The sequence below is a fragment of the Drosophila willistoni genome (genome assembly GCF_018902025.1).
Source record: "Drosophila willistoni isolate 14030-0811.24 chromosome XR unlocalized genomic scaffold, UCI_dwil_1.1 Seg143, whole genome shotgun sequence".
Classification (NCBI taxonomy): domain Eukaryota; kingdom Metazoa; phylum Arthropoda; class Insecta; order Diptera; family Drosophilidae; genus Drosophila; species Drosophila willistoni.
The window spans coordinates 8,696,788-8,718,725 of NW_025814056.1; the positions used below are offsets into that span (position 1 = coordinate 8,696,788).

The following is a 21,938-nucleotide window of genomic DNA, read 5'->3' on the forward strand; positions in this document are numbered from 1 at the left end:
ATATACATATGTATATCTTTACTACTTTTATATATGTATATGTATATATATAGTTTTTGGTGCATTGACGTTTTTATTTTAATGTTCTTGGTTTTCGGTCAAGCTTTCTTTTTTGTTTATTTCTTTTATTTTATAAATCTGGAATCTATTTGCTACAATGTTTCTTATACGTCCTGAGGGTTCGTATTGTCCAGATTAAGGATAAATGGTTACTAATTGAGATAATATATATATATATATATTTATATTTACTTTTGATTAAACAATTATAGGAAGATGTTTTACAGCATAAGTCAATCAATCTAAGTATCTACTAATATGTATAAGAAAGAGATAGAGAGTGTAAGAGAGAGAGAGAGAGAGTAAGAGGGGAAATTTTAAAAACTGTTTTTTTTTTACATCTAATACGATCAGGAATATGGAAAAAGATTACGGGGGCGAATGATGGGGTATAGAAGTGCTGGAAGGTCATGCGTCTAAGGGCTGTGGTCCTCTATATATATATTGTGTGTCCATCATCATTGCAAAGTGCTTTGGGGCGGAGTCAATGGTGTCCAAGTATCGGCGCTGACTGCCGCTGTGACAACCGATGTGGGCACAGCTGTTGGTGCAGTCACAACACCTCCGACAACAGCACTGCGATCTATCGAATGGTCCAACGATGATGTCGTAGATTCCAGTTTGATGTTGTCGCCATGCACCGATTTTAAATTTGCACTTGTGGCAGCCGCACACTCTAGGGTGATGACCGAGCTCTGCTCTTCAGATGGTTTATACATGGCTGCGGATTGGGGATCTTCAAGCGATTTCGTTACATCCACCGGCTCCAGGGGATGAGTGGTGGCATAACTGTGAAATTTAGGGTGCGAATTCATTGATAACTGATTTTGGAGTTAGAAATATATAGATATTTATGCCTTCCTCTTCGTTGCAACTTACCCAATTTCTAGGGGTATATACTCCGGCTGATAGTAGGCTGCAGCAGGATTCTGATATAATCCGTATTCGGCGCCCGAACCATTGTGCCAGCAGCCACTTGTCGGATAGCTTAAAGCTGAGGGTGCATTCAACACATTCGTGTACAATTGATGCGAGGGTGAGGTGGGTGTTGGATGGTACATCTGATGGGTGGCCGAGCCATAGGCCGTTTGTGGTGAACTCGACGCAGTAGCACCACTAGCATAGAGATCCGCTTGTCCCGAATTGTACTGATGACTGTGCGGAGTCAAATGGTGTATAGTATAGCCAGGCGATGGTGTTGTATAGCTTGGTGAACCGTTCGTTGGCGATGGTGAATTATGTGTGGCTAGATAGATGGATAAGTAGGAAGTTAGGCATTGTCATAATAAGAGTCTTCTGCTTAAGCCAACTTACATATATTCCGACTACTGCAGAATGTCTGCATGGGCATAGGACCAGGAACACTTGTGGGATTCCAATAGTTGCCATTGCTCTGCCAACTGCTGGGATACGAGAAGACAGATGCTGTAGAACTGCTGGCCTCAACGGGCATAAACGATGCAGCTGCCGCGGACGATGATGATGTTGATGCCACCGACGACTGGGTATAGGCGGAACTGCTATAGCAGCCCAAACCACCTGCACCTGCACTGCTGCTGCTGCTGCTGCTATTTACGCTTGTGGTCACGGATCCTGTCGATGAGTGCAAACTCGTTGGGGTCTGTGGTGCCGATGGCGGTTGCGGGGATGAGGATGAAACATTGCCCGCACTGCCATTCGATCCAGAGCCGGAGACTACGCGTGGCCTACTGTACGGGGTAGTGCGAGTGCTGTTGGCAACACTACGTGAGCTCGAGAGCGAACGGCCATAACGATCACATGTGGCAGATGAAATTGTGGCCGATGATGAGACAGAATGCGACGATGGGGCAGCAGCCACTAGACTGTGGGTCTGGGCCATCGGCAAAGGTGGTGGGGCAGCGACTGCAGCGGCGCTGGCATAGTGTGTTGGCGGCGGGATTAGCCAGCCGTAGTGAGTGTCGTGCGGATAGAGAGTATCCGGACGTTCTTTGGCATCGAGAAAAGCCTTGGCGAAGGGATTGTACTTGATTTTCAGTGAGGTAACCTCCTCATTTTGATACGCTGTAACGGCTATAAATTGCGTCTCGGGAAATGGATAGGTCACCACATGACGCTGCTCGGACCCGACACGAACAAGATGCACTCGTGGCTCATATTTGTGTAGCGAGTTCAGCATTATCTTTGAAGGACAAATTTCAATAAGTCAGTAATAATATTAAGAGATTGATTTCATTTTGCCTACCTGTCCGTTGCCATTGGTTTTGTTTGTCAATTTGACTTTGGCAAACGAGATGGGTTCCTTCATCCAATGTGCACCGAAATTGGGTGATTCTGGGTGTACATATATGGGATTTGAGGGTGGAACTTCTGCCTTGCCGCCAGGTACCTAAACAAGAAATAATTTGATTTATCAGATTATCAAATTAAATGAGAATTGAGGTTCCGTGAGATTAGGTGTACCTACCCATTCGCCATTGACATATTTCCAGCGATGTGTGTCGACCTGTACGAACTCTAAGAGGACCGTATACATGGCAGCCGGATCTAAGCCAGAGGCGCTGATTTTAACCACTGGAAACATGCGTCTGAGGAGGGGGCAAAACGAAGATCAACAATTAGAACGGTTATATAACAGTAAGAAGTAGTTGTAGTTTCTCTCTCTCTGTCTCTCTCTCTAGCTCATTCATTTGTGTTGGACAAACATTAAAACTGGCATTGGCATCTTGTCCTGAGAACGGAACCGACTCCGAACCAAACAGAATGGAACGGAACGGAACGGGACGCAAGCATTCGCTTGTTGAGTAAATATTGAAACGAAAAACGTTGCGCCGTGGCTGTTCCACAACAATTAGTACAAGATGGCCGACTGGTATCGGTTTAGGGGGTTGAGGGTCTGACTCTGACTCTGTTGCCGGGCCGCTTTAATTAGCACCTAAGCTGGACCAGGTCCGACCATCGACCATCGACTCAGCGTCTCACCGACTCACCGACTCTCAGACCCAGGTCGGTCCGGTTCTAAACGCGCGCGTTTTGCATGGGTAAATATTTTTAGATATTTCGACAAATGCCTGGCATGTAAATAAACATACAGATAGTAGATGGACATACGGACAGAGGGTCTGGTCGGCGGACAGACAAATAGACGAACAGACATGGACCTGAGCAGCAACAGAAAACGTTAACGCTTCATTATAACTTTGAAAAATCATTGCAACAACAGCGCAAAAAAACAAAAACCCATTGCCAATTTGCATAGGAAAACAAAATGCGCCATTTAACACATTGCGAGAGAGAAAGAGATACTCATTCACTCACTCACTCACTCAGTCAGTTCGTCAGTCAGTTAGACGATTTACTCACCTCCCATTCTTGGTGACGATCATCTCGTTGGTGAGATTCTGAAACCGCAACCATAACTCACGATCATCCAATGAGACACGCAGATTGCGATCCAATTCATTGGGACTACCGGCACCACCGACCACACGATGACCAATGCCATTACCACCAGAGGCACTGACAGCTACAGCCACAACGCCGCCGCCACCTACACCACTTAGTCCATGACCATGTCCAACGTGTCCCACATGTCCACCATGTCCATGTCCATTGTGGTTTGCATGTTGTGGTGAAACGCCGCCGCCACCGCCTCCGCCTCCATTGCCGCTACCACCACCGGCGGCTGACACATTTCCATTAAGCCCGGTTGTTGGATCCACGGCGGATAAAATGTGCGAGGTGGTCATGTCGCCTGCTGCAAATGAGATATGCATTCATATAAATATACAAGTATATATACACACACATATGTACATAAAGATGAAGAACCAGCAAACAGCGAACATGCCTGTTAGTTAGCTAAATGCTGCATTAAACTAAGCTGTCAATGAGCTCACAAAACAATTTTATTGAACCTCCACTCTAATGCACACTGTCCCCAAGTTTGGAGAAAACAAGCCAAAAATTTCAATCAAGTACTTACAACTAAATGCAATTAAGAGACGGAGGTCTAGAAACTATTAATCTTTTAGAGATCAGCTATGTTTTAAAACCTAATAATAAATATCCGAATCGAAAAATATTTTCTCTTTCAAAATGATATATTTTTGAAATATTCATTTTACATGTTAAATACGATGTTTATAGGTTTTCTGAAACTTTTCTGTGTTGTTTGAATTGAATTTTGCTTAATATATAAATATAGGTATTTCAGATAATTCATTAGTTTTTTTTATTAACTTTTGGAACCCACTGAAACCCTGATTGATTAATTTAATGATCGTTTAGATATGTTACCATTTTTGTCAACTATTTAATAGACGGTTTATGGTTTTAAGACCCTATTATTAACACATTCTTTTTTTTTATACAAAGTCATTAAATAATCATAGTTAATTTATTCAATCTTTTCGCATTGATTGAGTTTAACTTAAACAGTTTTCTGTTTAAAAACATATCTGTAAATTTAGATGAAAGTATTTGACACCTTTTAACCCAGTGTAGGCCTTGGGAATTACATCAAAGAGACGATGCGTCAGACAATCAGTCAGTCAGTCAGTCAGTCCAAGCTGAGCACTTTATACCTTTACAACGCTATGAGAGTACCGGGGGCATTAGAAGAATACCTCTTTCCCAGGTCTCTTGTCGGCTTTTAATTATATTGCACACTTTAGCCATGCTCGGAACAGAGACTCAAACTGAGACTGAGACTGAGACTCCTCAGTCTTAGACTGATTCGCGGTGTCAGTTTCAGATTTAGTCTTTGGAGTGGTATATCGGGATGCTGGCTGGTTGGCTGGCTGACTGTCTGGCCATAAACAGCGGGCACCCTTTTTTTTTTTTTTTTTTTTTTTTTATTTATGACCGCGCAGCAACAAACACCTCTGTTTACTTCGGGGTCGGCCCCTGGCCTGACCAGGCCCGTTGTTATGACCAGACCAGGCCCAGACCATACAACACCATGGCGGTGCGGCAGGGCAAAGACAAATCTCTGATGTCTAAATTCTCTGGTTCCCTACCATACAATATGCGTACCGAAAGTGTTTCTCGCAATGTTTTCTTTTTGTTTCTTGTTTTGTAATCATAAATTAACAAAATGTATTAATTGTTTTGTTTGTTTTTATTGCTGCCATATGAAATTGGAGGTCTCGAATGCCGACGGCAAAAATGCTTCCATCATTCCCTCCATAGTGGGAATGATTTGGTTTATGACTGAAATATATATATACATACATATCTCTTTTGATGAAAAACTCATTTGATTTATACTTGTATTCTTTTGAAAAGTTCCTTTTTTTTTGTGGGTTTGAGAAAGCAGTTAAATGTCTTTCATATTTGTCAAGCATTCAATTTTGAAGGGTGTCAAACGAGCTGGTTTTATCTGATATATGCATTTGAATTCAAATTGATACAAAAGTCATGTGTAATCAATCAAACTTTGATTTTAACGAGTTTGGTAAATTAAATTGGCATAAGACAATATTGGTTTATTGATAAGCAACCTCTAAAAAGAATAAGGGATTATAATCAATTCCAATTGTGTCAAATTGGACAAGCAGTGATGAATAACTAAGCAATAGATTTATATAATCACATCAAAAGTATAGCCTACTTAAGGGCGATTAAATAGTTTCATTTTATTTATTTGGTATATTAATTCATTTAGATTACTAATTTTGTGTAGAACTAAAAAATTCATTGGCTCAGACAATTGATGTGATAACGTTTGGTTATATAGCTAACCAATTAGTTAAATTTATTAACTTCACACTTTTGCATCAGTTTATTGTGATTTGCATGTAATTTTGATTAAACATTTTAAATATGCTTCTTTATCCTCTTATATGGGACAAATGTAAGAGAAAAGCATCATTCCTTCCCCTACCCACCTCGTTTTTTTTCCTCTGCTCTGCTGTATTGGTTGGTTGGTCGGTTGGTTGGTGTCGCTGGTCCCCTATGGTATAGTCTGGTATTTGAATGGTAACCCTAACACCAACCATCACGGGTATGCATATTTGTGTTCCACATCAATCCACACCACACCACACCGTACCATACCACACCGCACCACACAACACAACACCACATACTCCATCATCTCTTCAGTTCTCTTCCTCTCGTTCCTCTCTTACCTCTTGCCACCATTTTTAGCCATCTACCATCACTAAGCTTAATGAAAAGCTGTTTTTGTGTGTTGTCTGAACGCGCGTGTGTTTAGTGTGTATAGTATATGTGCGTGTTTAGTGTGTGTCTGTGTGTGTGTGTATACATATACATATCTATGTACTTTGACTTTTGATGGCAGCCATGACGATTTTGGACCGTTTTTTCTGTACTTCGCCTGGCCCTCTCGCTCCCCGCCAACCATTTTGTTGTGTTGATTTTTGAATGATTTCGTGACTTTGATATTTACTCAGACTTTTTGAGAGTTGAGTTTTTTTTTCTTTTTAATTTTTGGCTTTTTTTTCTTTTTGGTGGGGGTTTTTGTGTTCGGTTTGGTGTATGAAATATTCACGCTATTTGAAATCGAACCGAACCTTTTTATAATACAACCAAAATCTTGAAGAATTTACATAGACTTTAGGCACAAAAGTACAGCCATCAATAGTTGTGGTTTGCCTTTAAGTGTGCCTGACCTGAATAAATACACTGAAATAACCATTTCTCATTTATTTTTGGTTGAGAGATAACTATAAAATATGTTTAATATACATATATGTATGTATATAATTTAAACATAACTGGTGTATCTTGTTTACATTTCTATCAAAAAATAAATAACTGTGTTCATATTTAAATATTGTCCTTTCATTTCGATTAAATTGTTTTTTATACATAAATATTTATACATATATTGATTTCACACTTCATCACTTAAGGACTGTTCATGTACTCCATTAATTTTCGCACCTTTTGACAGGACCTTTCTGTTTGGGCCATTGACTGACTGAGTGGCGAACGATAACAAACTACTGGAATGTCCCATCAGTAGCTTATCGAAGGCGATTAAAATGAATTTGCTAAATTTCACACTCCACACACTTCACATGAAAATAAACCAAAGCAAAGCAAACCAAAACCCAAAAAAAAAAAAAAAAACAAAAAAAATAACTAAGCCATTGTTTCCAATTTAAATTGGTTGGCATTCTGCATATTCCTTTTGGTGCTGGTGCCGCCTGCTACTGATTTCTGGTTAAATATGTATGTGGTTTGGTGGGCGTGGTCTCATAATTGTCACACTTTTGTTTTCTGCACACTTTGCCGTTGCTGATAAACGCACTTTATGAGCCGTACACTAAAATTTTGTACAAACTGTAATTAATTAGTAAGCATTTGTCAAGTACTAAACGCAACTTGATCTTGACCGTTGCGGGGGCGTACCAAGCACTAGAGAGTGTGTGTCAGACAGAGAGAGAGAGATAGATCGAGTATGCGAGCTGTCCCATAAGTCTCATTCTTTCCTCTACTCTTTTTTTCTTTTTTTTTTTTGATTTGTATTTAATAGGATAATTTTCACATGGTTCGTAATTGGTTAGCTTGTGCTGCTGCTGCTTTTAGTGCTGCTGTTGAGATTAAAATGCCTGCGGCAAATTCTTATGTCCCTACTAATTTGCGTGTGAATATCCCAGGCGAACCGTTGTCATCTACTACACTCACCAATTCCATTCCCCCCCGTCCACCTCGAACCACTCTTAACGACCACATGGCTCCTTTCCCCGGGCCATTGAGTCGCGTGGGCTGCTGCTGCTGCTGCTGCTGATGTTGGTGGTGTTTTATATTATTAGAGTTATTATTAGGATCATTAATATATGAGTTTTTTTTTTTTTTTTTTTGTCACTTGCTTGTGGGATATTATTATTATTATTTTTTTCTCTTTCGACTAGCCAATTTTTCGGCAAGTGTCAAAATTTGTGTTTTGTGAAATTGTTAAATGTTTTTTTGGGTTTCTGATATATGTTTATTTGATTTTCACACATTTGTTTAAATAGGCTTGCCAATTTGTTAGACGCATAAATTTCTGATGTGAAATATAAATATACATGTGGCAAGATTATTCTTCAATAAATTTAGGTACAAATTTAATGGGGCAATTAGTAGTTGTGATAGTTGTTTTCTATTGAAATGAATTCAATCGTGGACAACCTTTAGTAAGTAGACTTCCTTGATAACTTGTAAACATTTTGTTACTCACATGATTGACGGTAGAATAAGTCAGTATTTGTTATTAACGTTCAGAAGTTTCATTTAAAACGTTGAAAAAGATTTTAATTACTAATTCAAAATTTCATTGCAGTCATAACGAATAAAAATGTTGAATTCGATGCTTTTTTGAGTTATGTTTGCCATGCCAAAAAAACTTGGCATGCATTTTTTTTTTTTTGGATCGATTGCGAATCCATATTCAATTTATATATACTACATTTATATAAGCCTTGAAATCAGCTTTATAAGTAAAAAACCTGATATATGAGATAAAATAGTTATTTATCGAGAGTTATTATTATCAGTAAAAATTATGTAATGAGATGTTGTAAAATTACTCATTGCATTATTTTAAACCCTTATATCTCTTCCCCAAAATAGATGTTAAAGTGTTTTTTTTTTGTTCAAATCATTGATTTTTTGAATTTTTTAAAGAATCTTAAAAATATGTAACAAAGATACTGGCATATCTACGGGCCAATAGAACCGACTGGTAGATACATCTAATTAGAATATTGATGGCAATCATGCACTTAATGAGTAAAATAGTTTATCAAACCAGCCAAAAATGCATATAACAGACAGATGGAAACGTTTTCACCGCATATATTCCTGAGCAGCCAGATCTGGCTTTTAAATTGTTTCATCTAAACCCAGTTAAATAAGTCTCATTTAAGCCCTGATTTAAAATTATCATTGTCATACTTGATTAAAAGTAGTTTCGTGTCTCTTTCATATGCTCAAAATCTGAAGTCTAAAAAGTGTGACTAACTCCATGTATGATTAAAAATATGAGTCTAAAGGGAGTCGACACTGAGTAAAAGAAGGAGGCATCATGTCTAACTCAGTGAAAGAAGTCATGACTAGTGTACCATTCCCTGCAGACAAAGAAGTCTTTAATGATCAGAAAATGAGCTTATTTATGACTATTTAAATCAGAAAAAGGATTCGACAGAGATTCGTAAAGAAATCGTAGAAATTCAGAAAATGCAAGGTGCATTTGAGGACTTAAATCTCGCAGACTATAAAAGTTAGAGCTATTAGGTTTGTACAATAAAATTGTAATAAAACAGTTCTGCTCGGAAACTACATAAGCTAAGGCTTGAAGGTTTGTTGATTCAATTTTTGACATACATACTTCCGCTTCCGTAATTTTGGAAACAAGAACCTGATTTGCCTCCGAATATTTAAGGTATTACAATTAATATTTGTTATATACCGGTCATCGGTTTATATAAATAGCCAAGTCATGCGAATAAAATAGGAATAGCCAAGTTATGCGTCTAAAAGTGAACCAAAAAGGCGGAGTTGGCCTCTAAAGAGATCGTGTGAGCAATATCGCTGATTCCTACGATGAAACAAAGTAATAAAAATAATATTTTACACTGCTACGAACCAAGATATTCCCACTTACGGAAGACGGGATCATTTGTAATGACATAAAAGTTTTCCTTACAATTTGACTTTAAGAAATACAGAAAATCCATCTAACAATAAGTTCATTTGTGTCCTACATAGGTCTTTTTGAACCAGGATATATCTACATACATTTCGCATTTTAAGTTAAGCTACTCAAATTATCTATTTGTGATAAGAATTAAGAATATAAATCAGCTCCTAAGTATAAATAGCGAGCGTAATGGGCGTATATATTAGACAAGTTATTGTATGAAATCTTTTTGGCTTCAACAACAATAGTTTATTCGTTAAAAAGTATAATTTTGAAAGGCGATATCTACCCAAAAACAAAATAATTTACTTTGTAGAGGTCTACAATATCTATTGTATATATCAAATTTAATACAAGGCTAGTTACACACGGAAAGCTTTAGTTGTTATTGTCTTTTTTATTTCTATTAAGCTAGAGTCAAGTAAATTAAACTTTATGTATTGAGCTCAAGTAAATCGTAATCCGAATGAAGAAAAAGAGCTGATTTTAAGATATACTTAAATAAATATTTAAAGAAATTCTTTTTACGGTGGTTTGTTTATCCAGGCAATTGACAAAAGTTTTCATCTTTTTGCGAATTATGATTTCATAAGTAAATTTTTGATTTAATGTTGTGTGCCTTTGCGATTCGCACACAATTGAAAAATATAAAAATGATAAATATTCCTTATAAATGTATTTGCAAGTATAATTTTTATAAAAACTCGGTGGAAAAGTTACTTATAAGTGCAAAAATTAAATCAATGTTAAACAATTTTATGTCCATTTAGTGAATTTTATGATTTTTCATAAACTTACAAATCTGAATTTTGATTCCGTAGATATTTTGCCCGCCGCAAAACGGCGTCTTTCACAATTTGTTTGAGAACAAAATGTATCTCGCCGATAGATTTGATTGATTTGAAACTTTTGTTACACTTAGATCACGCTATTGGTGTCTTTTGTAGAAAAAAAAATAGATGTATGTATTTTTGTAGAATTTTTTGGCCACGCACAATGGATATAATCCAATAATTATAGGAAAAAGACGAATTTTCTGCTGCTGCTGTTAAAGATGATGATAATGATTTTTTTTTTCAATCGTAAGATATAGATTTTGTACGACGTATTTTGTTTTGTTTTATTTTTATTCAATTTTAGTTCGCGGCGCGTCGAATGTGTGTTTGCGTTGCCACCGTTCCCGAGCTAATGATCGACGATCGGTGCTAATTTTTTCAACCATCACAAGTCGCGCTTGTTGCCTTCTCTTCCTCTATTTCACTTTGGGCCCAACAACAGCAACATCGTGTTGAGTGAGTGTGCCCATCAATGGCTGATCGGTTGCGGCTGGCAACTCTTTACCTTCCATCACAGTCTCCCGTACTGTCCCATTCCATCTCATGCTGCCATTGCCGTAGAGCTGTCCTGCTCGCTCGCACACTAATCATACAGGGTTAGGCCACACCTTCTAACAGGTAGTTGCAATCATGCGTCTCGCTCGTATTTCCAAGCCGGCCATTGCTATCGATGGACTTGGCAACAGGTACACAAAACTCACTCACACACACATACACCCAGCTATCAGAATTCAGGTTTTGCTTTTTTTTTTCTGTATATTTTTCATCTTGTTCTTTCAATAAATATCATTCATATGAAGCTGATCACTGAATGCTAAAACTTTTGATCTGCCCTGATCTGAAAGCCCTGAAGGATTTGTCCGGCAAAAACTGAAAGAAACATGCTTGATCCTTTCTTGTTAGTTTGGGCGTTTTATTTTTGTTTTTTGCTACATTATCTTGTTTGTTAGTTGGTTGGCCTAACATGCGCTAAAAGTTAAGTGTAACGTGATCCAAAAAAAAAAAAGAAAACGATTTTTAAAACTTTTGTAGTGTGTGACTCTAGGTGTGTGTCTGTGTGTGTATGTGTGTCTTTTGGCCGCGGGGTTTACTATGATCATCGTCGTTGCCGCCGCCGTAGTCGACTGGCTTTGATTTGTTTAGACGCTCGTTTTGTGTGTTTTTGTTTGTGCAACCAATTAAAACTTTGTATATTTTTTTCCATCATGCCTGTTTGTTGTACATACATATATCTTGAAAACGGGTTGGCCTTTTTTCTCTACACTCTTTTACTTTAAGTTATTTCTTTCCAGCATTTTTTTTTTCAGCTGAATTTTGAATTTAGTTGTTGTAAACACACTTAAACCGCATACGTCAATTTGTATTTGTGACCGAAATATATCCACGTTTATATTTTTTTTTCTTTTTTCGAACTTGAAGCTGGTTTTTTTTTGTGTGTCTGTTTTGGAAGGGGGCCTGGGAGTGGAATTGGGACTTGAATTCAATTTGATACGGTTTTGGTTGGTGTTAACCTTTTTTTTATGAGTCTAAACCTTTATTTACAAGTAATTTAGAATCAATAAAAATCGGAACGAATTTTGCACACAAAATACAATAATCGATGACTAACGGTTCAAATACGAGCTCTGTATCTAGGACCTTTCTCTTGCTTGAAATGTGAGAAAATGATTTAAATTCAAATTTGCTGATCATCAGCGATTAAAGCCTTCCATTTCATTTTGGCTTCACGGGCATGAAATGCATCACATTATTGCATCTACTTTGTGAGGCGCTTGCTTCAGGCAGAGTATTGAGTTTCAAGAATCTGAGGGCGACTGAATTCATTTCCCAAATTGCATGTTAACCTGTAGGCATTTCCTCCTTTGTATAGAGAGAAGGATAGCAATGTGGCCATGGTTCTCTATGCAAAGGGCTCAGCAACACCAGCAGTATCAGCAACACATTTCACAAGCTTTCAGTACTTCATATTGATATACAAAGCACAAATTTGTAATCAAGTATCATGTATGATGATGACGGGCTTGTCGGAATGTTCAATGTAGAGGAGCGCAGCCATCGGAAATTTGAGTTCAAAGGAAAACTGTTTACAAAATCCGACAATTTCTAGTTTTCAAATTTTGAATGAGTTTTACTTGTTTTTGCTTTGGTTTCAAAGACGTTTCTCGATGTTGCATCTGAAAAAAGATTTTACTCCTAATCGTTTCCAATATCTAGTGAAATGAGTAAAATGAGTTCATTAATCGGTTTGATCTTTTAGTTTACAATAATTTTGTGGTAGCAGACAACTGGAAAATTAAGTGCCAAAAACATGAATAAGCTCGATTTTGATTCATTTTCCTTATTTAAAACATTATCGGTGGAATTGGTGATATAATGCTTTAGCTTTTCCCCAAAACTTCCAGGTTTTTTATGAGAGAAATCTAAGGAAAACTCTAGCCAAACTCTTATTTTGATGTTATATTACAATCGAAAACCATTCAAAAGATTATCTGGATTTCGCTCGACATTAGTAGAACAATTTTCTAAAATGATGTGAAGTTACTGACAATTCTGAAATGAAAACGAAACTTAGAGATAGTCATCAAAACATTTGTAAGTTTTGAAGATCCGTATTTAATATGGATTAGCAAATGGCTTATTAAATTTAGCTACTAAGATTTATAGTTAAAATAATCTATAATGTTTGTGTTTCTATGCGTTTGAGTATTAAAATCATTTTTGAAAAAATTGAAATAATTTTCGAAAAGAAAAAGAGGACGTAGCTTCGAGCTGGCAAACAAAAATGGTTTAATAATAATAAATTTCAAAAAAACTTGTGATCTTAGTAACTGAATAATACCCATTTCAAATCTTACTTTGATTGGACTTATGTTTTTATTTTACTTTCTTCTGTTTTTCTTTTTATCTTCTTTGAGTGAAACTTTCAATAAAAATAGAGTTAAATTACTTTTAAATGCATTTATCAATTGATCATTCAAATGTCGGTGATAGTTAATCTAGAATATAGTAGAAATGTTCTTACATATGTGCATAAAAAAAAGAAAAACTTCTATATATATAATATTGACTTGGAGTGTATCTAACAAATGTTGAATGGTTTTATTTTCTAAATAAATAAAAATCAAGTTTTAGTAACAGATTCATTTGTTTTGATTTCAACTGGGGAAGCACTTTGCCACAATTTATGTTGATGATATTTAGATCATTGTAAAGGTATATCATTTTAGAGCCAAGCAAAATGGGTTTTTAAATATAAATTGTTGTATTTATTGGTTTAATATGAATGTGAATTGATTTTAATCAATACATAAAATAAAATATTATTGATTGTACATATTTATACGGTTTGGATATATTTGTATGTATACAGAAAGTTTATGGAATTGATTTAGAAAATATTGGCCATGGATCACGCGCCAGACAAAACGTCAAAATGTCGATTATTCTTTTCGACGTTTTATGTGTCTTTTGAACCAAGTCATTGCCGCATGTCAATGGACCTTATAGGCATAGAGATCACCGAGAAGGGGTTGGTCGACTAAAAAGGAAAATGAGAAAAATCAACAAACTATGAAATTCAATCAAAGAAAGAAGATAGAGAAAGAGACAACACAAGACAAGCCAAATATTGTAATAAAAGAGCCTCAGTGGAGAGGGAAGTGGCGGTAGTACCCCCGCTTTCAGCATTTTTTTGTTTGTTTGTATGTTGTTTTTTATTTTATTTTTTGGTTAAGAGAAAAAAAGGAAAAAGCTAATGCGATAGGTAGAAAAGATCAATCATAATTTCGATGCCTCGCATTCGACCAACCGACCGACCGACCGATCAACCGACCATTCATTAAATGAAGACCACAGATTTTCATTAAGAAGAGAGAGGAGCAACAAAAACAACTTGAACAACTGTTTTGCCTACCATATAATAATATTATCGGTAGGATGGTTTCCTGGGAAATGTTTGCCACCCTTCAACCCTTTCTGTTTTTGTCTGGGCCTTGACCTTGCCCTAAATATTCACCGCATTGCATTGTAGCGGCGTTTTTCTTTTACATTTGTTGTTGATTATTGTGCTCAGTTTATGGCAAATCCTTTCTCCGTGTGTTGGCAAACAATTCGATTTTATGACAGGCCTAAGCGAACTTCCCCCGCCTCAATTAGGCTGAGGTTGTAAACTCATAAAATACAGAAACACACACGAGACCCGCAGGATACGTAAAAGGATGCCGTGGGCAATTAGGGATCCGATACGAGCTGCTGCTGTTGCTGCTGCCGACGGGAAAAACCAATGAACAACAACAACAACGCGATGTAGTTTGTGTTCGAAGTCTTTCGTTTGCCCTCAACTCTCGCCCCCGTAGAACCCAGTCGTTGTCGCTGACGCTATCGCTGTAGCAATTCCAGTCCCAGTCTCAGACCCGGAATGGTCCTCTAGGCCAGGGCCTGGGCCTAATCGATCGACCACTGCCACTATTTGCTCTAGACTCGCCGTGTTTCGTTCGTGTTTCTTTTTCTTTAGACTCATTTACATACTGCCTGCTGTACGTTTTGGGCTCTGTTTGGTAAAGCAGTGTAATTTGTGTTTTCGTTTCGCTTAAGTATGTTTACCCTGGGTACGAAACAAACCTCTTTTTTTTTATTTTGTTATGTTTCTCCTCCTCTCTTCATTATTTTCGTGTTGTTGTTCTTGTTTTGTTTTTCTCTCTCTTTTCTGCTGTTTGCAGTCTCACCTCCGCACTCCTCCACCCAGAAAAGGTCCAAGGTTTGAGCGGCAGTTTGCAATGTCTCTGTTTTTTTTTGCCATTTTGTTGGCACAACTAAAGGATTTACTTGGAAATTCTTAACTTTAAGTTAATCGACAGTTCAACTGCAATTGTAAAACAGTGTTACTTGGCAAACAACAGCTGAGAAAACACAAAAAACGAAACAAAAAATGAAGCTTTCTTTCCATAAGTGACTTGGACACTATGCTAGATTAAATGAATCTATGATCCTAAGATAAGTTCAACGACTTTGCGTTTCCTTATATCATAAAAAAGTGTCGCAATTTGATAAACTGATGAAAAAATGTGCAGCTTAGGGTGAATTAATTTAAATTAACTGAAGCTTAACTGATAAACATTGACTTAAGGGTCAAAATACCGCTCTTTACATTACGTCAACTTTTTAAACTTATTAAATATTAATAATCTAAATATATTTTTGTTAGATTATTATTATTTATGCAGCTATTTCTGTTTGCTTGTTCAATTGCCTAGATCAATGCAAGCTACATAGTTCCTCAATAACTAAGTCCCTTTTTGTACTTTGAATCATTAGGAACTAGAACTTAGCCATTTGGAACCTTCTGGAGCCTCATACTCAAGCAATAGTTACCAAACTTAGCAATTACTAGTTTACTCTAAGTATTTATTAAAATTTTTTATTAACTTTCGATTCTCGCCCGCCACTCTGGTAGCTAATCTTACGCGAAATCCGTTTAACTATTTGGCCCTCATCCATTTAAAATAATTTTTTAAAGTTCTGCTTAAAGTTGAAATATTCATGATCAATTTGTACAATAATTTTAAGGCAAAATTAGGATCATTCATTTTGTAGTATTGCTGTATTGTATATCGGATTAACTATCATCGAAGATAATAAAAAGGCAATCAAAATGAATCTCCCAAAACTAGACTAGAACTATACGCTTTAGATACTTAGCTTAAAAGAAAATATTGTATAATCTATTTGTATTGAAAAACTTGCCTAAAAGATGAGTCAACTTTATGGTGGACTATTGAAACGCGAATGGGTCAGAGGCAATTTTTGGCGATTTTTGCATCTGAATGGTATAATGCGGCGATTCACTGGGCGATCAGAATGACATTGTATGTGCCAAAAGGCCGAGTTGTCTGTGAACTGGATCATCGGAATGGAATGTCCTTTTCCCGCACGGAAAACGGCAAAATCTATCAGCGACCCTTTGGCGGTCAGACTCTGGACTATGGCAAAGGCGGTGTGGCAAGGCGGGTTTGTTGTGTGGCCGATCGTACGGGACACTCTGTCATACACACTCTCTATGGCCAGACCTTGATTTCATATTTATGAAGACCAATGCCATTATTATGTGGACTATTTTGTTCTCGATCTAATTATGTGTGAGTGCACTAGTGTGGGCTGTTTGGCCTGGAAGCTGAACGTTGGAACCTTTCATCGATTTATGGGCAAGAATACGGTGATTGCAACTAGGAGATGTGCACTGGAGATGGCACTGCCGCGTCAACAGCTGCGTCTACAGGACATGGAATTTGTGCAATTTCATCCAACTGGAATATACGGAGCCGGAGGTGTTTGCAGCGAGGGAGGATTCTTTGTTAACGAGAAGGGCGAACGTTTCATGGAGCGTTATGCCCCCGAGGCCAAAGATCTGGCCTATCTCGATGTGGTAGCTCGTGCCATGGCTATGGAAGTGCTAAATGGTAATGGTTGTGGTCCCCTCAAGGATCATGTACACCTGCATCTGCATCACATTGATGCTAGGATAATACGTGAACGATTGCCAGGTATAATGGCAACTGCGAGAATTTTTGCCAAAGTCGATGTGACCAAGGAACCAGTCCCAGTATTGTTAACTGTGCATTATACTATGGGCGGCATACCCACCACTTATATGGGACGTGTTCTTACCCGGAGCAGCCAGGACGAAGGCCAAGACGAAATTGTAGCCGGTCTCTATGCCTGTGGCGAGGCGGCATGCGCATCTGTTCATGGGGCAAATCGTTTAGGTGCCAATTTACTGCTCGACCTAATCGTGTTTGGACGTTTGCGTGCCCTGGACATTGCTGCCAACAATTGTCCGGGCGAAGAGATTCCGGCAATCGATGAGAATGCCACTAAGTAGTCAATGAATAATTTCATATTTGCCGATGGCAAAATACCGACGGCTGTTATACGTCTCGAACAGCAACGGACACTGACCAAACATGCAGCCGTATTTCGTGAGGGTAAATTGCTCAAGGAGGGACTAGACAAGGTGGCCGAGTTATGTCAGCAACTCAAGGATGTGAAAGTTTTCGATAGGACTCTAATATGGAATACCGATCTGGTGGAGACTCTAGAATTGCAGAATATGCTGGCCAATGCAGTTCACATAATCACAGCTATGGAGAACCGCAATGAATCGCGTGGTTCGCATGCTCGCGAGGATTTCAAGGACCGTATAGACGAATATGACTACAGTATGCCCACATCGATACAGGAAAAGAGAAAACTGGATGAGCAGTGGCGTAAGCATACGTTGACATTCGCCAGCGGCGATGAGGGTTGCGCCTCTATTAAATATCGTGAACTTATTGAAAAGACACTGGATGATCAATTGGCTTACATACCGCCGGCAATACGAACAAATTAATAAGTTTTGTAATGCATTTTTCTAGATTTAAAATAATACTACCTACTACTTATTTGATCATATTCAGTTTATTGTTCAGTTTATTATGTCTCCAGTTTATTCACTTTTTTTTCTTCTTAGAGGCATCTCCATTTTGGTTTTTTTTTCTATCGTTGATGGTGGCCATATCTTTGTTTCGTGCTAGACAATGTATGACAAAGAATAAAATGCGCCAACAGATGTATACAATCCAAATGATCATGGCTAGCATGCCAGTGAGCATAAGATAAATACACCATGTAGCTATTTCATTATCATCGCCAACAGTTCCCGATTCCAATAGATCCAAAGAAGCTTTATATTCAAAGACCAACACACATGTCCAAATAGATGTTGGATGTCTCCAAAATGGTATCTCTGAAATCGATGACCACTCCTGTTTCTCGACCAATTGACGCAATGCCGTCATTTCCAAATTGGGATCCAGACTACGAAAATGACCATCTATCACATGATACAATGTGGGCAACTCGTAGGTTGATAGACGTCGCAGTAGAGTTGACTCCTTGGATAGATCCACAACGGCAATGCCGACATTGAGACTGCTGTACACGTCCGAAGTGGCCAATTGATACACCTTTATCTCCGATTGCCTGCAGTCTTCAAGATTCTTAGCGCAAATGCTCACTATCCATTCACCAGTCAACAATTTTTTCCAATCATTCTCGTGTATCTCGACAAGGGAGCGTGATATTTTTTGTAATCCATGGGCATCTTTATTGTCATTCTCAATCTCATCCAAGGCCCCGGCAGCTGAGGCAACAGTATTTGCTATTACCACAAAAATTATGGTCACAAGAAAACCGCATTTGAACGGGCCGAACATTGTTAAATAAACAACAGTAAAAATCTGAGCTAAATTTCGAGAAATTAATAAATTAATAAAGACTGACTGTTTAGACGAGGTAACTCGGCCAGCTAATGAACTGAATGATTTTCATTGCAGTGCCTACTTAAACAAATGTTCGTTCACCTGAAACCTATTGAATGTCACAATTGACAGATGAAAGTATTTGCGAACTTCTAAAATGTTGATTTGAATACATACGTATGTACTTTCCTATATTGCTTAAAAGCTAGAGTGTTTACGCAAATCTTTTTTCAAAAGAAATTTTATATTTTTAGTAACTCGAAACTTTTCATAATGTATTAAGCACTGAGAATTTTTTCCTGCTTCTTTTAGAATTAAGATTTTGAAATAAAGGGAAATAATTTAAGAATCAGTTAACTCAAGCCTCAAGAAGAATAACTAAAGCAACGTATGTACATACATACATACATACATTTTGAGCCGAAAAGATGGCAACTGATTTTTTTATGCCGACTGCTTGAATGCAAGCTTCAAAACTACTTGCCGGCCTAGAGTTTGGGCTAGGCTTAATAGGAAAGAAACTTTGCAATATATGAATTGGTATAATTTTAATTATCTTTAAGAATGATCAAAGTTTTTGCAGGAAGTTATTCCTCTGTCATGTTATAGTTAGAAGGTAGATCGAGGGCATTTAGGCAGAAATTTGAAGAATATGATTTTCAAAATTCAAGACATTAATTTCTTCTAGGTTATTGGTCTTTAAAATTGCATTAAACCCTCAAAAAATAATATTTTTGGCGTAATTGGCTTGAAATTAGTTTTTTGAATATTCCAAGCGTTGTATGTCATTTTAAAATATGCTAAATTATAATTTAATTGACATATTACTTTTAGAAATTCGTTAAAATAAAGTCTGAGAAAAGTAGGATATTGACAATTCTTAAGTACAGATTTATAGTCCTAGTCCTAAACGACCAAACAATATAGCATGCCCTGGCCAATTAGGTCAATGTCCTGCTTTTTGTAAAAAGGAAATCTTGAGGAAATCAAAAAATTGATGCCAACTTTGTGAAGCAATTCAAATGCAGAAATTTAGGAATCAACAGAATGCTGAGTTACATCAAGAGATTCAATTAAAAGGGATTGTCCTCTTTTGTTTGTAATAATTCAGAAATTTATTTCAATCAATTTGCTTTTCTTTTAAATACTTCGCATTTGTATATAAATTACCAATGTGTGTGTGTGTTTTTGTCACATGATTGCTTTTTATGGCAAACCATATATTTGGTTTACTTTTCAAGTGATTTTAATTGAGTTTTTAGTGAAAATATCTGCACTTGACAGTTGGCTAATATGAAATAATTGCCCCGTTTTGCTGTACTAAAATTGGGTATATCAGAATGGTCTGGAACTAGTAAATAAAGAAGAAGAAGAAGAATAGGAAAAGGTTTGATTTTATTACATACTAATCAAGCACAGCAGGAGGAAACTTTCAAATGGTATGATAAAGTGAGATTTTTCTATTGTTTTTATTTTAATATAAAAGGCTTCAAAATAAATATTCTGAAGTGGAGCTTGGATATATTCTACTAATGACCACAATAAATTATATTCATTTAGGAGCATTTAACATACAAAAAAAAAAAAAAAAAAAGGGAAGAGAAAAAAACCTCAACACGAAGAGGTTGTGGCAATAGCAGAGAGCCTGCCTGGTAAAGGAATAATTTATAGCTGTTGAAAACTTAACATGTTCATTTTAGCCACATATGGGCGTCTGTGTGTGTGTGTGTGTGTGTGTGTGGGTCCAATAATGGCGTTTGTTAAGGCTTATGCATCTGTGTATATGCCAGTGTATGCATGTGTGCGTGTGTGTGTGTGTGTGTATGCGGGAAAACAAATGAAAAGCCAACAGAACATGCCGCATAAATACTTTGCCTACGACGAGTACACACAGCAAAAATGGTAAAATGTTTGATGCTAGCCATACACCAGTAACAGCAACAGCAATTTAGTAACCCCCCCGCACATCCCGCTTCTCCCCTGCCATTCCACTTTTCAACCATTGGGCCATACACTCGAAGAACAAAACTATTTGGTATGCCATTCATGTAGGCCTGAGTATGAATGTGAGTGAGTGAGTGAGTGTGTGTGTGTGTGTGGGTGGTTGGCTCGTTTAGTGAGTAGTGGTAATAGGAGAAATAGAAGAGATCCTCAATTGTTGCTATTTTGTTTTGTGGCAACCGACACAAAAAATTACAGACGCAGACATAGACATTTTGCCTGTGTTAAATTGTCTCACAACCAATACAACAAAGTGACCTTTTCATTTATTTTTATGATTCTCTTCCCACTCATTTTCCCACACACACACACATACACATACATACCCACACACCACAAAGAAACGGTATATGCATATGCCAGTTCCCCTCCCAATTATTTTGGCCATAAAGAATGGTTCGCCTGATTCAACTTTCCTGCGGCTACAACAAAACTTTTGTTGCCAACCATTGGGTTAGTTGGTTGGGTTGGCTTCTGGTCGAAATGTTTAGTTGCTTATTTGATTTTCGTCTACCCTTTTATTTGGTTTCTTTTTCTTCTTTTTTTTTTTTTTTTTGGTTTCTAGCTTAACCATTAGGAATCAAAGCATTTATTTAGATACAACTCGAACTTTGGCCAAGTTACTTGGGGCGAGAGAAGTGAACAAATTTTTATGTCACTTGAAGTATATTGATAGTCTTAAATATTATGTAATAATATTGTCAATTTTGGGGATCAAGTTAACTTAGTGATTTTCCATATTAATATGTACTTCGAAACAATTTCTAGACTACAAAAATAACAACAAATTTCACCCTACGTTTATTATTCGAACAAGACAAGATATTTCATTCATTTGGAATTAGTAAATAATTGAACACTCTTTCGGTTGAGTGAATTTAATTCAAAAAATTTGTTAATAAGTTTTAGTTAACATGAGAATCTTTTGGATTTCTCACTCCGTTTTTCAATTGTGCAATTTGTTCAGAAACTCAATGTTATGTTGCCGCAAAATGTTTTTCGATATTAATAAGTGTGAAAATATCACAGTATATTTGGGTAAAATTTAAAGGATACTTTACAAGAAATTTAATAGACCAAAAAATGGGGGAAAAAATATTAAGGTCAATG

General features: G+C 37.1%; 4 protein-coding genes across 5 annotated transcripts in view; 2 read left to right on the plus strand and 2 right to left on the minus strand.

Moving 5' to 3' along the window:
* LOC6645657 overlaps nt 1-21,938 on the plus strand; it is a 115,189-nt gene that overhangs the window by 3,139 nt on the left and 90,112 nt on the right. The window lies entirely within an intron of this gene.
* On the minus strand, nt 110-10,902 carry LOC6645641 (T-related protein). Of its 2 annotated transcripts, none has more exons than XM_023177356.2 (7): nt 10,493-10,900; nt 3,403-3,796; nt 2,507-2,627; nt 2,285-2,428; nt 1,375-2,221; nt 940-1,306; nt 110-849 (listed from the first exon to the last, which is right to left on the minus strand). In XM_023177356.2, the coding sequence occupies exons 2-7, from the start codon at nt 3,786-3,788 to the stop codon at nt 519-521; spliced, it is 2,196 nt and encodes a 731-aa protein (XP_023033124.1). In that variant the 5' UTR covers nt 3,789-3,796; nt 10,493-10,900; the 3' UTR covers nt 110-518. The 2 variants fall into 2 exon arrangements, with proteins under 2 accessions (XP_023033124.1, XP_023033125.1); XM_023177357.2 differs by having other exon boundaries at nt 783-881; nt 10,493-10,902.
* LOC6645650 (succinate dehydrogenase [ubiquinone] flavoprotein subunit, mitochondrial) lies at nt 16,387-17,917 on the plus strand. The gene is given in 2 exon segments (XM_023177479.1): nt 16,387-16,599; nt 16,601-17,917. Coding segments are annotated over 2 exon segments (1,530 nt in total).
* On the minus strand, nt 17,967-18,912 carry LOC6645651 (thioredoxin-related transmembrane protein 1). Its single transcript, XM_002068322.3, has one exon. The coding sequence runs from the start codon at nt 18,780-18,782 to the stop codon at nt 18,018-18,020; it is 765 nt and encodes a 254-aa protein (XP_002068358.1). The 5' UTR covers nt 18,783-18,912; the 3' UTR covers nt 17,967-18,017.

Coding starts and splice junctions, on each gene's coding strand:
- LOC6645641 (XM_023177356.2), bottom strand. CDS start 3,788: ATGACCACCTCGCACATTTTATCCGCCGTGGATCCAACAACCGGGCTT. Junction 1,307..1,374: donor CTGCAGTAGTCGGAATATAT/GTAAGTTGGCTT, acceptor CCATCTATCTAG/CCACACATAATTCACCATCG. Junction 850..939: donor TATATACCCCTAGAAATTGG/GTAAGTTGCAAC, acceptor TAAATTTCACAG/TTATGCCACCACTCATCCCC.
- LOC6645651 (XM_002068322.3), bottom strand. CDS start 18,782: ATGTTCGGCCCGTTCAAATGCGGTTTTCTTGTGACCATAATTTTTGTG.